General features: G+C 56.5%; 1 protein-coding gene across 2 annotated transcripts; it reads right to left on the bottom strand.

Annotated features, from left to right (window-relative positions):
* Nucleotides 1-389: 389 nt before the first annotated feature.
* MLEC (malectin) lies at nucleotides 390-12,129 on the bottom strand. Of its 2 annotated transcripts, XM_083803313.1 has the most exons (5): nucleotides 11,899-12,125; nucleotides 8,888-9,066; nucleotides 7,322-7,498; nucleotides 7,124-7,181; nucleotides 390-6,390 (listed from the first exon to the last, which is right to left on the bottom strand). In XM_083803313.1, the coding sequence occupies exons 1-5, from the start codon at nucleotides 12,089-12,091 to the stop codon at nucleotides 6,161-6,163; spliced, it is 837 nt and encodes a 278-aa protein (XP_083659439.1). In that variant the 5' UTR covers nucleotides 12,092-12,125; the 3' UTR covers nucleotides 390-6,160. The 2 variants fall into 2 exon arrangements, with proteins under 2 accessions (XP_083659439.1, XP_083659440.1); XM_083803314.1 differs by lacking the exons at nucleotides 7,124-7,181; nucleotides 7,322-7,498 and having other exon boundaries at nucleotides 11,899-12,129.
* Nucleotides 12,130-15,689: the final 3,560 nt, after the last annotated feature.

Consider the following 15,689-nt stretch of genomic DNA (forward strand, 5'->3'; position numbering starts at 1 on the left):
CGTGCCTCAGAGCAGCCAGGAGCTGGCACCCCGGGGAGGAACGCGCCACGGTCCCTCTGCTCTACCTACAGTCCCTTCCGACGCCGTCATCTCAAGCCGAGAGCGGGGCAGCTTGCAGGCAGATGGTGTCTCTGGCGCTCCTGAGGCGAGCAGGGAGCAACGAGGTCGGCAGCAGGGCTGTTAAGAGGATGCTGTAGAGCACAGGCTGTGCTCCATCGCCCCGAAGAGCTGCGAAGGTGGCAGCAAGGCGGTGTCGGATGAGGAGCAGCGGGGATGGAGGCTCTGCTGTAGGCTCAGGGCTGCAGCGGTGCCGGGGGGGGCACTGAGCTGCGAGGCAGGGAGGGCTCCCCCTTCCCCAGCGTGACAGAAGACCAACCACCTCGTCCGAGTGACAATATAATTCTGTTTATTTTCCTTTAGCACACTGCTGGTTAAAACTGCCAGACAGTAGATTTCAGAACATTCCCTCAACCAAACATCCTGGGGAAATTAAAAAATAAAACAGCTACTGTGTACCAAAAATAAAATAACCCACCCCCACACCCGTCTTTTCCCCAAAACAAGTCTCTGCAAAGCCAATGCAATCAGAAATAGACATCTGTGCTTTTCACCCAGGGCCCAAGCTTGCTGCAAAACAAACTAAAAAAAAAAAATGTCACTGCAAGTTGTTATAACACAAAGCAATGGACAGTAAAATAAAAAAAATCCTCCTCCAAAATCCTTTGTACTGGTGACAAGCGCAGGTGGGGATCCCTCCCCACACTGCTTCAGCCTTCACAGACAGCTCAGACCTACAGCTCCAAGTAGTTTGCGACGTGCCCTTGATGCCATCGGCACAGGTCACGGGGCCAGCCACCGACATTACAGCCGCTACATCCACGGCACCCGAACGTTACCGCTGGGACCAGGCCAGCATCTCACCGTCCTGGCCACTGCTTCCTGGCACGAAGTGCAGATCCTGCCTCTGCTCCTTCTTTCTCCAGGGCTGCTTCACCAAGCAGGCTGGTTTCTGAGTGGGAAAGCCCTGAACGCAGGAAGCCCCCCGTGGAAGCCCCAAAAAACGCCAGTCCAAATTCAGCAGCCAGTTTCCAAGTAATGTTGCGCTCCAGCATGGGAGCTAAGACCTGTTACAGCATGAGAAACGGCCGTGGTAGGACAGGCAAACACATCCTCCCTGCATGCGACTAGGAGCAACTCCAGGGCAGGGATCTCGCGTTTCCTAGATTCACTCACCCCAGTTAAACTGGTTCAAGCTGTACTTTGCCCCTTGCCTTGAAACCTCCATCGCACAAACTCTTTAGCAGAGACCTTTGATGTTTGCAAAAGATTATTCACATTTTCTAATCATCCAGCACTGTTTCTAGGAGGGAGGAAAGCACTTCTGTTTGTTGTGTGTTTTTTTTTCCTTTTTTAAATTTTTATGTTTTTATTTATTTTTAAATAAAGCACTTTTTGGGAAAAAAAATCAAAACCTATCAATAACCTGCAGTAGCATCCCACTGATCAGCCTAGGGACAGTGCTGCCACATCCCTCCCCCTCCCGCATCTTCCCCCCAATCTCCAAAAATAGTATTTAATATACAGCAATAAACTCTGAGCAAGCCAGAGTCCCGGAAGACATGGACCTGCTTTCACCTCTCCCACCCAGCCCAGCACCGTTCCAACGTGCTTGCTACAATGCTCCTGGGACGAATCCCTTCAGATCCGGGGTGAAACGCAGGTGCCCCAGCCCCGCTGGGCCAGCGCGCGGAGCAGGGACGCAGCACGGGAGGCCTATTCCACGCAATCACGTCTGAGCCTTCACAGCCCCAGCCCAGCGTTGTGTTTGTGCCGTTGAGAATCCTCAGCTGAGCCTACGTGGGACTAGCCAGTGAAGACAGACTGGTGCAACCAGGCTGACGTTAAAAAAAAAAGCATCCTTGAATTGTATTAGACTTTGGCATTTGTTGCAGAGATGCAGAAGCGCCAGTAGGTAAATTAGCTCAGCGCTGGCCCGGCTCCCATTTCCCTTGGATTCTCAGCAAGGATATTTCCCTCCCCACCGCATAAGTGCATGAAGCAGACAGATCTCTCCCACATTTAGGCACCAAACACTTGGTACTTCGCAGCTGCTCAGAATCTGGCTCACATCAAGGGCTGAAGCTGCTCTGCTGGTCCTCTCCCCTCCTCCTGCTGTTTTCCATCACCAAAGGGCCTGTTCGGCCCAGGCTTCCAACACCAACACGTTTCCCTGGCTGTTGCAATTTCAACTTAAAGGAAGACCAAGGGACAAAGCACGGGTTCCTGCTCCCTGTTCAGACCCCAGTGGTGCAGGGGAAGCCCTCGGCAGGTGAGCTGGGGGAGCAGGACCCCCCAGCCACGCTCAGCAGCTCTACGCACCGCACGACTACCAGGCCCCGCTGTGACTCACTCTGCTCCGAACTGCACAGACACGCAGGCACCAGGCTGTCTGCAAGTTCTCCATCCTGCCTTCAGGAGATTCCTGGGGGAGACCAGACCTGAAGGAGCCCTTCCAGTTCTGTTCCCTGCGATGTGTTTTTTTTTCCACTGGCCTCAAGGGCTGGCACCAAAGATACTCGCTTGCAGTTCTGTGCTTCAGCTGTGACCTCCGGAGCTGGCACCAAGGGACAGCGAGACAGTCCCCAGCTGATCACAGGGGCAGGGAACGCCTGTCCCTTGGGGGGAAAAAACAAACAAAAAAACCCAAACAAGACAACACAACACAAACTCAGAAGCTCCTTAAAAAGAGAAGCTTCTTCAAATGGACTTTTATTCAAAGCCCGACACAAAGGCACCAAAAAGACGGGAATTCATTTGGCTTTCTGCTCCCTGCCACCTGGGATACTCAGAAGGGTCAGAGCTGTTGTTTCAGCCACGCACACGGACGTGGGAAATGGCCTGGCCTAAAGACATGGAAGCTGAGAGCACAGACTGTGAGACAACTGCCAGCTGCGCCCCTGCACGCCCGTGGCAGAACGGAGGGGCTGATGAAGGGCAAATTAAAACAGCACTGCCCTGAGGCTGGATGCAGGCCCAGAACATGACCGACAGCGTTGCCTCCCCTTTATCAAGGGGAAGCTTTATTCACATTGCCCTATCTGCCCCTCTCTACACAAGTGCTCCAAGAACTGAGCCGGGCTCTGTCCTGACGCAGGGACTGGCGCTTCAGCCGCCTGCTGCTGGCTGGAGGCAACAAAGCACAGCCAGGCTCATCTCTAACTGGCTTCAGTTAGACACTGCCTTGGATATTCCCTCCAACACCAGTGCTGGACGCTCACAGCCAACCCAAATGTCTCCCTCCCGGAGCCAGGTACTTCCTTCCACCCATCTGGCCGCCTTGCAGGTGCCAGGCAGATGACAAGGGCAGCCAGCCTGAGCGCGCCGCTCCCAGCGAGGTGCTGACTGGTTATCCCGTGTCCTCCTGTGTACCCACATGCTTTGTTTGGAGGCTCCTCCCGAGTCAAACCTGGCAGAGGGGACAAAAACTGCTCACAGCACCGTGACGGGGTCAGGAATGCCCCAGTCACCCAGAGAGCTAACATCAGCTTTGCAGCAGCGACAAAAATGCAAAAAATCAGAGCCAAAACGACTAAACTGAAGCCAAGACTGAACTATTTCTCCTCCCTATTCTTATTCAAATGAGACAAATTCATCTGAACTGAGAAACTAGAAGGCAACAGACCAAACCCTGCACAGCTTCGCCTCAGGGTGCCGGTGGCACCAAAGAGGTGCCCTGGCTGCCAGGAGAGGCAGGGACAAACCGCCCTAGAAGACCTGGACACCTACATGCACGTCCCTTTTCTCATGCTGTGCAAGCTGCAGAGATCAATGGGTAAGCCACAAGAAGCTGAGTGATTCCTTGCTTTGAGGATGCTCAAAAAAAAAAAAAGGCAACCTAAAAGGCCTGGAGGAGAACACCTCCTTACAGAGGAGCCTGCTTTCAAACCCAGGTTCTTTGCTTAACAAATTAGGGCAGTTTATGCTTCTCAAACTGATAAAGATCTAAATGTCTCTGTGCTCCAGCTAGAGTAACCCAAAAAACACCGGGGAAGTCTTTGCAGGCACTGTCACTAAACAAAACAGAGCTCGCGCTGAAGGCTCATATAAGCACTAGGATTTTAACAGCAGCTAGAAGACGAAGCAGACAACTTCAAGCATTTTCATCCTAGGGTTTGTTCTTCAGATCTGCTCTCTAAAGCTCGCCTTTTCCTTCCAGCGTGGCAGGGACTCGCACTTCTCCCAAACTCTGGCTGTCACCACTCGTGTGACTGGAGAGCAGCTAATTAAGGTTCAACGGCTTGCTTTTTAGCTCCCTCAGAATTACGGCCAGGCCCATAGCAGCGATGAATGCTATCAGAAAGCTCAGTGCCACTGCTGCAGATACCAGCACGGTGACACCTCCCCTAGCTCCTGTTCCAGGGCCCGTGAGCCGACAGCTCATATCGCAGCTCGAGGGTTAGGAAGAAACAAAGGCCTCAGCTGCTGGGGCCCAGCAGAGCAGAAAGGCTGCCCCTCACGTTCTGCTGCCCCTTCTCAGCTCAAAGAAAGGCTGAGCCGCTGCAGCGGACCAAACCCAAGAACAAGCACCAGGAAAAGTCAGGTCCAGGGAGGAGCAGCAGCAAGGGGAGCACCGCTCAGAGCAGCGGCACCAGGTGAAGAGAACGCTTGTGAGAACCAGCCAGCACGAGGTAAAGCTCACCAGGACTGAAGCTGACCCTTTGCGGGCCAAATCCTTCTCCTGCATGCAGACCCTCTCCCTGCCACCAGCCAGGAGCGCTCAGCACAGCAGAGGCCAAGGGCACGGGAAGGCAGCTCCTCGGAGCCCGCCCTGGGCCCGAAGGCACCGCGAGGGCTCTCAGGGCTCTGCTCAGCCTCTGTATGTGGAAACATAAACCTCTTGCAGAAATCCCCCTGGGGGACAGCGGGTGACCCAGCTGGCCAGCCTGTCACCAGACAACTGTGGAAACTGATGGGCCTCATCTGCAGCGCTCTGCCTGCTTCCAGATCTCTGGAGAGCCACAAAGCACCTCGCGCTACAGCACTGAAATGTCGGACATCTGCCCCTCGATAATGCACAGTAACGCGGACACTGATGGCTCTGCACCTCTCACCACCACAGGCAGGCCTGGTCAGCGCGACAGGGAGTGAGAGCTCGCAGGAGCACCCACCACGCTGCCCTGCTCTGTCCTGCAGTGCTCGTTGTCCACAGGCACGGGGCAGGGAGGGGACCTGACCGGCAGGAAGCTCAAGGAACAAGAAGCTCCTCTTTAGGTCTTCTGCTTCTCAGCTTCTTCTGAAGGACAGGTCGCTTGCTAAAGAGGGCAAAACAAGGAACTGGGCTTAAAACGAACCTTTGAAAAGAAAAAGATACGAAAGGAAACAAAAGCCATAATCAATACAGAAAACAAGTGCATCTGATCAAACGCAGACGCCAGCCTTCTGCAGGCTACATCGGAATCCCTCAGCCACGGATCTAACATTACAATTGTCAGGCTAGGAAAGTCTCTCCCAGCTGGTGCAGCACATCAGGCCAGATAAATCCCTCTGCTCCCGGCGCAGCTTGCACTCTTAGGAAGGGAAAGGTCCCCCCAGAGGCTGAGCAGCCAGCTGGAGTCTTGGTGTCTTTATGCAGGCGAGTACCATACATCGTGTTGCGCGTTCAGGGAGATGCTGAAGAACCAGCCTCTGTCCTCCACGGTCGTCAGTCACCCAACGGCACCACAACACTTCCAGGCTCCCGGACAAGATGTGCACCCAGGCCTCATTTTATGAGCTGCGTCCCTGCTTAGAGAACCGTGTTCCACCCAGCAAAGGCAGAGATCTTGCAGCACATGGCTTTCTTTCAGCGTAGGACATGGCCCAGGACCCCAGCATCAGCTTCCAGTAGCCCAGTACACAGCCAGCCAGGACTCAGTTTGCTCTTGGATGCCCCAGGGAGGATCAGAGGCTGCACATGGCGAAGGGGAAGGTGAGGGCCTCGCTGCTTGCGGGCAGGGGGAAGGTAAGCTTCCTCTTACCTGGACCTGCTATTCATTCCAAATGAATCACCTTTTTTTTTTTTTCCTTAAATTATGAACAGTATGGAGAAATTGAAAGCAACCGTGTTTGGTCCAACTCCTTCCCTCCCAGCCCCTCGGCTGTTGCTCTGTGGGGCTTGCTCTCACAACCGGCAGAGGCAGAAGAGGGTAGGAATAAAGACACCAAAGGCCACCAATATAGGGAACATGAGGCTGCTGTTGTCCGAGGCATAGGGGTTTGGTGTGCGTGGGCCTGACTGAACCCGGTTCTTATTTGCCTGTTTTTTAACGCTGGAGCCATCATCGTATTCATCCTCATCGTCGTCGTCCTCTTTTTTCTCCAGACCTGGGTGTGGCTGTAGCTTTGGAACATCTGTTGAACAAGACCAGAGGTTGCAGGATTAGCCCAGGAAATCACCCAAGCAGCCCCCTTCCCGACCCACCACGCACACCAGGTACAGAGCACTTGGCGATCCCTGAACACTACTAAGGCAAACTGAAACACCGGTCAGAGGGATCCTGAAACTCCCCCATTCAGGAGCTAGAGGGGCTCCAACTCCAGCACAGACTTGCAGAGAGGTTGAAAGAGCAAGGACTGCTACCAGAGGAAGATCCAGAGATCTAGAGAAAAATCTAGATCTAGAGATCTAGAAAAAAACACTGCCTTTTCTTCAGATCTGAGGAAGCAAAACAAAGCTCCAGGTAAGAAACACTTAACTACCAGCTAAAAGAGCTCCATAAACTACTTGTCTGCAGGGCCACTGCTGACATCTGAGGCCAGAGGGAATTCATCTGCAGCTATAACCTAAGACTGACCAGACACGTTCCCTTCTCCTCTACCCCGTACTCAGGAAGCCCTGAACCAAATTCACATTATTCACTCCGACAGTGATGCAGCTTTGTGCGCTTACAGAGTAGGAAAACACTGGCACCTATCTCATTCTGCAACTGCACCCTGTGGGAACTTGCTGAAAGAGAAACAGTTTTGGCAGAGGTGGGTCAGCAAGAACTATGATCTCATGGTCTGAGAAGCAACAGGCTGCTCTCCAAGGGGAAGGAGCCCTCTCCAAGGGGAAGGAGCCTTCTGGCTCAGGAACTAAGCTCACCTTCCACTGTTCCTTGCAGGATGTACAGGGCACAGATTTTCGGATTGTCATAGTAGCCCTAGAGAAAGTGAAGAAGGAAATCAGTGAACACAAGAAGTAATGACATCACCTCTCCTCCCCCAGCACAGAGCTGCATCACATGGCTGGGGAAGAAGGGGAAAAGGAATCTCAGGGCTCTGACCAGCAAAGCGTTATTACCTTTACAAACTCAATGTGGAGCTTTCCTGTGAATGTGGAAACCTCTCCCTGGACACTCAGCTTCCCCTTTTTGATGCTCATGGGAATGATCTCATCATGAGCTGTGCTGTGTCCAACTCTGTCAAAAATGTCCAAGTCCTTCACTACTACGTGGCCATTCAAGCGAACATCAAAAACCTTCGGGGTGGAAGAAATGACACTGTCAGAACAGATTTGGGCATGCAGCAGTTGAAAGGGGAACAGAAAAGGAAAGGTCTCTGCTTGTTTTGCACCCAGAACAAGCAAGCATTGCAACACGCACTGTACCACCACGCATGCTCCACTCCCTTGGGAAGGATTCAGAGGCCAGAAGCAGCCAGAAAAAGACACCGAAGCATTAAGGTTTCTTTCAAATACCTTGAAATTCACCTCCTAGTTTTAACATAATTCCCATGCCCGCGGTTCAGCACTGAGGACAGACCAATTCTGCTGTTTCATTCGTGCTTTTCTTTCACAACTTCACACCTACTGGCTGAGGGCCGGCTCCTACCACCCCAGGGAGGATGCGGCACACCACACCCGAGGGAGTGGGGCCATTTCTAACGAACTGCCTGAAGCAAAGCAGGGAACAGGAAACACGTTGGTGAAGCTATTGACAGGATGCAGGGGCTGAAGGAGGCAAAATGCTGAACTGCTAACCACATCTGAATTCAAAGTGAAAGTCCTCCTCGGGGCCATAATGAGTCAAACTTCGCTCAGTACCTGGGGAATCCCAGCAGAACCACATGAAGAAGAACTCAGCCAAAGATGCCTCAGCTCTTCAGTCTAATCTGTGGTTGTTTTTTTGCATCCAATCTGTAAGCCAGCCCCACCAGTTCTGTTCCCAGAAGTACTTCTCTGGCAGGAAGGTGGCACCCTGTTTAAGAAGCAGCTCACTGAGTGGGGGAAAGCCAGACTAAAACACACACCACTTCTCTCCCAATTTATCACAGGGCTTTGAGTTCTTTGTTCTGCTGCTTCCATGTCTGTACAGGAGGGATTTCAAAACTGGGCAAGGATTATTAGCTCCAAAGAGCTATAATGAGGGTTGAATTTAACTCTGTGCTTCTACAGCCAGTTTGAACCATTACCAAGTTTTACTATATTTGTAAAGTTTGTTTTGAGTATTTTATTTAACCCAGACCACTTCCCTGACTCACTGTGTTCAATACTTGCTCCAGCACAGTCATGCAGTTGCATCAGGAGCCAGCGGCCAGGAAAAAGGTAAAAAAAAAAAAACACTTCTCAAACACAGCACAGCCTAAACACATCATAAGACTCTACTGCAAGTCATGCAGAGTTGCCTGTGTTTGTGTGAACACTCCTTTGTAACACAGTTTTCCAAGCCAAATGTGTATTTGTAATGTGAAAGGGAGCTCCAGGTTTCAAACCTTCCTCTTAAGAGCTCTGTGGATGAAGTTGACCGTTGGTGCCTCACCTCACACCTCTCTCCATGCAAAGCAGCAGAGGCAACCTGGGCATGCAGTCTCAGCCAAGAATTTGCATCAGACAGACAGTAAAACTCAGTGGCACAGAGCTGTTGCTTACCTTCTGCTGAGACTGTGCAAAATACACTTCTGCAAACTTCAACACCAGCACATAGTCACCCTCCTCCTTGATGGGAACTTCATAGCCAAAGGTTTCCTCGTTGTAACGCTCCGTCTGATACAGAATCTGATCTTCTGCGTTGGACCGCAAGATCGGCAGCTTCATGCCATAGTCGGAAGCTGGATTTAAAGCACAAAACAGCGAGAGGAACAGTTAATTGGTGAGGCACATGGAAGAGACACTTTAGTCACTCTTACGTGCTTAACTCCCACCGTGGCCTTAGCACTTGCTGCCCCAGTAAGACCTCCCTGCCGCCCTGGGTCTGACCAGGAGGAGGCACTACTGGAGCAGAAGCAGAGGTAGCCAAAATCCCAGAAACTGGGTCCTGTAGAAAAACAGGTCTGGACCTGCTGCAGTCTAAGAGAGAGCAAACTCACTCGCACCGTTTCAAAAAGAAGACTTGGTTTCACAAACAGGGCGCAGAGCCAACGGACTTGGCCCTGGACTCCTGCTTCAAAGAGGAAAAACGCCTGGAATATTTTTACAACGTTTCCAAAGTACAAACTCTGAGTGCAAAACCAAAGCAGTCACTTTAGGACTGACTGGACTCATTCATTCAGCACATCTGAAGTTAGGAGGCAACGGCATCAGGTTTTAGAGACGTGACCTCCTTCAGCGAAAACCTAGGGGGTGGCAGAAGGGAGAAAAGCATTACACAGACCTTATGAAACCCTTTCTTCTTACCACAGCCACGCAGTACGCAGCGGCTTGAAGACAGGAAAAGAATGCAGGAAAGGTACACGAGGGTTTCAAGAGCACCAGCAGCTCCACCAGCCGCTGCTCTCACAGCCGCCCAGCCGAAATGGGCACCATCTGCAGCTATCTGGAGAGTCCCCAGAAAGGGCCCAAGCAGTACAACCAAATAGGTTTTTCTTTTTCTTTTTTTTTTTTTAATGATTTCTATTATTTTTTCAGGTATTGTCCTTTCTTGCTCGCTACATTGCCACCTCTCGAGCAGCCCTCGAAAGATCTCACCCTGACGTGGCATCCTGTTGTGTCAGGGTTACTGCCCAAACGCAAACTGGTGCATGCCCTGAGAGCTCAGGATCCACCCCCCCGCAAAGCAGGGCGCAGCGAACACCCTCTGCCCACCGGCACTCCCCTCAGCAGAAGTTGATCCCGACCAAGTTCTCCGCTGACACTTGCCACTTCCACCCCTATTTCCATGGGAACAGACACGGCACCGGCCAAGACAAAGCAGGAACCACTAACCCAGCACACGTTGCCGAAGATGGAGCCAATGCAAACGAGCAAGAGGAAATTAATACCAGTTCTTAGTCTCCTGTTTCACACACAGCTACTCAGGCGGTGCTGCACACAGCTGCTCTTTACCACTCAAACCAGGGCACAGAGACCAGAGGCTGTGATCAGCAGAAATACAGAGGGTGAGAAGCTGAACCTGTCCTCCCACCCGGACGTTTCTGGCCAGATCATAGCGATAGCAAGCTCGAGACTCCACGGAAATCAGCTCCTGTTAGAGGGAAGCCTGTGTATGGAGAGAGTCCATTAATAGCCACGGAGGTAACTGGAGAGGAAGAGTCGTCGGCCACGTAGCAGAGGTCTGTTGGCATAGCTGTGGCAGTGAGCTCGATTTCACAGCATTAGGTGTGCTCGGGGTGGCTCACCAGGCACAAGCCGTACACACTTTGTACACGTAATCCCCAACACACGTAGTTGCCACTGGTGCTTTTTGTCCTTTAGGGCCCGGCACCCGGCTCGAGAAGCGCAGAGGCGACGCGCGGCCCCTCGTCCTCCCGGCAGCCATTCCACGCCTGCCTCCCCAGCGAGGAGCCCAGCGCACACCAGGACAATGGTGCAATAAAAAGCCACTGAGGGAAGCGCAGCCCCGAGCCCAAAGGGGTAAAGTCTCCTCCGCTGTGCCTGGCACCGCGGGCTGGAGCGGGGCTGCTGTAACAGCCCGCTGTTCAGAGGGGACAACGCGGGCTGTCCCCAAAGGAGAAGCACGTCACAGCGTGCTCAGAAAGGACCCTTTTTCCTCCTCAGCTCCACAATTACTCGTTCAGGTCCACGAGGACATTCTAGTCACACACGTGAGGGGGCTGTGGAAGGAAGCTGACCTGCAGCAACCAGCACGCCTCGTGCAACTGAGGCACGGGAGAAAAAGACTCCTGAGAAGAGATGATGTTATTTAAACGTGACCTCCTCTGCGCCCGCGGGGCTGTCCGTACGGGGTGGCACCGCAGGGCACGTGGCGGCAGCCCCAGCTGCGGGGCACAGCACAACGCTCGCAGCCCCACACGGAAACGGCCGAGGCCAGGCCCAGCGCTCAGCGCAGAGCCCGTCCCCGAGCTTCAGGCTCACCTGCAACTGCCGGCAGAGCGGCTAACTTCTCAGGGCGCTGACTTGCCAGGGAACCGGCCGCGACGTGCGGCAGCAATTAGGCAAAATCCATCCGTGCTGAGCGGCCACAGAGGGAGCGGGACGAGGCCAGCAGCGCCAGGCGCGGGGCTCGCTCTGCGGCCTCTCCTCACCGGGACACCGACGCCGTCCCGCGCGGCAGCCACAGCGGCCGAGCACACGCCGCCTGCCTCCACCTCTGCCCCCACCGTGCTCCCGGCCTCCGCGCCGGGCCGGCCGCGGCCCGGGGGGGCCCAGCAGCACCCTCCTGCCGCCGGCCTCGCGCCTCGGCTGCGGGGCGTCGAGGCGAGCCCAGCCCGGCCGCACCGCGTGCTGCGAGCCGCGGGGAGCCGGCGGCAGGCTGCCGGCCTCGCCTGCCCGGGGGCACGGCGCTGCGGGGGGGCGGCCCGGCCCGGCCCGGCCCGGCGGGACAGCGGTGCGGTGGGGCCGGGGCCTCCCGCGGGGGGGCACCCCGGGACCGGGACACGGCCGGCGCAGGCGGGCCCCGCAGCCCCCGGTACCTCCCCGGCACCCCCCGGCGGCGCCGTCCCGGCCCCCCCCCGGCTCCCCCCGCTCCCCCCCGGTGCCCTCACCTCGGCCCACGCGGCCCTCGAGCGGGTCCTTGCGGAAGTGGATGCCGTTCACGTCCACATGGGCGTCCCCGCCGGCGTTCACGGCCCACACGACGCTGTCGGCCAGGCCGCCCGCCGCGCCCCGCACGCGCCCCGCCGCCACCAGCAGCAGCAGCCCCGCCGCCAGCGGCAGCGGCGCCCCCGCGCCCCCCATCCCGGGCTCCCGGCGCCGCGCCCGCCGCCGCCCGCCCCTTCCTGCCGCCGCCAGGGGGCGCCGGGCCCCGCCGCCGCCGGGGCGGGCCGCGCCTCAGCCAATGGGAGCGCGGCGCTGTGAATATTTTAACCGCCCGCCCGCGCGGTATTGGGCGGAGGAGGGGTTCGTTTGCATATTCATGAGCTAGCGGCCAATGGGAGGAGGGGGAGGGAGAGCGGCTGTGGGGACGGCGGGAAGGGGGCGGGGCTCCCCCGCCGAGCCGGGGCACGGAGAGCCCCGCCCACCGGGAGGAGGGAGCCCCGCCCCCGTGCGCTCCGCCAATCGGGGAGCTCCAGCGCGGCCGGCGCGCGGAGCAGTGTGGGATGGCGGCGGGAAGCGGGGAGCCCGGCGGGTTGCCGGGGCAACGGGCGGGGGGGGCGGCGTGAGGGGGGCGGCGTGAGGGGGGGCCGGGCCGGGGCTCGGGGCACCCCGCGGTGCGAGCCCCGCCTGTGCCCGGCCGGCGGGGCCCTGGGAGCTCGCCGAGACACGCGGGGTTCCGCTGGGAGCTCGCCCAGCCTGCCCGCTGCCTGCGGGGCGTCCCCGGGGGCTTCTGCGGGGCCAAGCCCGGGTCCCTGTCAGGGGCTGGGGGGTCCCTGCGCATCCCCCTGCCACACGGCCGCGGCTGCTCCTTACAGAATCCCAGCATCACCTAGGCTGGAAGAGACCTCCAAGATCACCGAGTCCAACCTCTGACTAACACTAACAGGTCCTCCACCAAACCATATCGCTGAGCTCTGCATCTAGACGGCTCTTAAAGACCTCCAGGGACGGTGACTCCACCACCTCCCTGGGCAGCCCATCCCAATGCCTCACAACCCTTTCGGTAAAGTTCTTCCTAACATCCAGCCTAAACCTCCCCTGGTGCAACTTTAGCCCATTCCCCCTCGTCCTGTCACCAGGCACGTGGGAGAACAGACCAACCCCCACCTCTCTACAGCCTCCTTTAAGGTAACTGTAGAGAGCGATGAGGTCTCCCCTGAGCCTCCTCCTCTCCAGGCTGAACAACCCCAGCTCCCTCAGCCGCTCCTCGTAAGACTTGTTCTCCAGACCCCTCACCAGCTTCGTTGCCCTTCTCTGGACTCACTCGAGCACCTCCATGTCCTTCTTGTAGTGAGGGGCCCAAAGCTGAACACAGTACTCGAGGTGCGGCCTCACCAGAGCCGAGCACAGGGGGACAGTCACTTCCCCCCGCCTGAGCACCCAGCCGTTGTAGTTACCCAGTCACTGAGCACCGCACCCTCTGTCAGAGCACCTCCCGGTACTGCCCCGGCTGAGGGTTCCCCACAACCACCAAACCACGGATAGTTTGGACGCCCGCTCATGCCCCAGATGCCCGAGGCCCCGCACCCTGTCACCAACCCGCTGAGCCACCCAGCGCCTGGTGAAGGCCACATCTGCGCCAGTAACCCACCGGTGAGGGGCTCGGGGTTCTCTTCCCACCCCCCTGGGCCAGCTCCTGACCCCACGGGGCTCCGGGGCCCGGCGCCCGGCCGGACCCGCTCTGCCTTGCTGCCTGGAGCTATTTGGAAGCCTCCCTGGTACGGGTTTGAAGACGAGAGCAAAAGGATTATCTCTGGAATTAGATTATTTAGATTGGAGCTCTAATCTCTGACCCTGCCAGCACAAGAAAGTAGTAAAACTCCCTGGGATTACTCGGGTTTTCTTATGCAAATAAAACCAGGCTTGCAGCAAGAGCTTCTGCTGGAAGAACAAACTGAAAGCTCGGAGATCCGCCGCGTGTGACCTGCTCACTGTATCACCGCAAAAACTGGCAGAAAGGAGCTAGGGGTCATTTGGCATAGGCTCAGCGTTCCTTGAAAGCAGCTGTGGCTCCAGGACTGCCTCTGCAATGACACAAAGGTGCCCTGTGGCCGCCCTTCCCCTAGCACCAGTGTCCCCATTTCTTGGGAAGACAAACACAGTTCTGCCAGGCTACAAAGGCAGGGAGAACCGATGTGAAAAGGACTGGACTTGGCTGTGATGCTGCGCTTGGGGGTGGGAGGATCCTGTGCCACGCAGATCAGGGCAGCCTCCAGAAATTTACGTTTTTCAATAAATTAAGACTGTGCCCAGCCATCCGTGCTGCAGGCAGAGGGTCCCACTCGGAGCAGGACCCGGCCAGGAGCAGGCAGAGGCAGCCACCGCCCCGTTCCTACTGACCGTCCGTCGGGCTCCTGCACAGCGCACGCGCCCCAAATTGTCGCTGGTCCCCGCGGGCACGGTCACTGTGGCACACGTGCCAGCAGCACAGCCGTCCTCTCGCTCAGCACACACACGAGCTTCTTCCTCAAGGGGCTCGGCTGTACGTAGAGCAGTCTGTGTGCAAACGCTCCCCGTGGCAGGCACAGGCCCGCACAGGTCCGACTCCCTCCCCAGGGTGAGCACAGGCAGCAGGACTCTGGACTCTGCCCGGTTTTATCACCCTGGTCTCCTGAGCGCCATACAGCTGCTGTATGTAATATGGAGAGCTGTAAATATACATCTTCCAATTTCTTGGCTCGCGCCCACATTTCTAAGAGTGGGCCAGCTACACAAAGAGAGGCACAGAGCCCGCATACACCCACTTGCAAACAAACCCTTCTGCTGCTGCACTTACAGGTACCTACCTGCGTTCCCTGCTTTTATGCGTGCACACACAGACCTTTCCCAGCGCACATGGCTGTGCAAACACAGCTACACGTACGCACAAAGAGAACCACAGTTTTTCCACTGCTGGGATATCAGTCACTGCTGCAGCTGCGCTGGCTGGCACAGCAACAGGAAAGCAGAAGAGAAAATCCCTGTTTGGGACACGGATTTGTGGGCCCTGAGAATTTGAGAGGAACCCGGGAAGTGAGAGATCTGAGATGAAGGAAGCAGAAGGATATCAGTCCCTAATCTCCGAGTTGGAGAAAGAAGGCAATTGAGAGGAAATTTACACTGAGAAACCCACAGAAATGCTGATGCCCTTTGAAGCCAAGCAGAAATTAGTCCCGGTGACTTGTGACTGCGACTGCATAGAGAAAAGGGACAACTGCAAGTCCAACAGGGTAGGGGGAGGGAGTGGGACGTTGTGAGCATCCTGGTGAAAAGGGGGGCAGGATGAGCATCCACTGTGTCTGGAACCAGCAAGAACCAGTGGGACGGAGCCGCAGTGTTACAGCGCGGAGCCCACAGCATGGCCCCTCTCCGTGTACACGCTGACAGCGGTGTTTGAAATGGTCCGGAAAGGGAGGTTTGGCTGTTGCTGCTTGTCCCCCTCCCACCCAGCCCTACTCCACGCCATTTCTCCCACTGCTCCTTACCCCAAGGCCGCAGGGCTCTCATCTGCCCCCTTGCAAACAGGGTGGGAAGGAGGGGTGGGGGCCCTCCACGCTGTCCTCACCTCCGGGCCCCTTGGCACGGGGCCAGCAGAAGGCAGGGCAGAGCCCAGCTGCAGGCCTCACGGCCGGCTTTGTTTCCACGTCCTGCACCAAGGACTGGTCCCCAGATCCCAGCGCAGATGCCCCGGTATCCACCTGCCCCAGCCGCTCTCCCCCAGCCCCCCCGCCTCTCACACGGACACCCAGGCTCCACGTCA

The sequence above is a fragment of the Anser anser genome (assembly GCF_964211835.1).
Source record: "Anser anser genome assembly, chromosome: 18".
Classification (NCBI taxonomy): domain Eukaryota; kingdom Metazoa; phylum Chordata; class Aves; order Anseriformes; family Anatidae; genus Anser; species Anser anser.

What these genes read in the sequence shown, in the direction of transcription:
- MLEC (XM_083803313.1), bottom strand. Translation starts at nt 12,091, where the DNA reads ATGGGGGGCGCGGGGGCGCCGCTGCCGCTGGCGGCGGGGCTGCTGCTG. An exon ending in TTGCACAGTCTCAGCAGAAG is followed by an intron (nt 7,499 to 8,887) that starts GTAAGCAACAGC and finishes TCCACCCCGAAG; the next exon opens with GTTTTTGATGTTCGCTTGAA. An exon ending in CCTGCAAGGAACAGTGGAAG is followed by an intron (nt 6,391 to 7,123) that starts GTGAGCTTAGTT and finishes CTTGTTCAACAG; the next exon opens with ATGTTCCAAAGCTACAGCCA.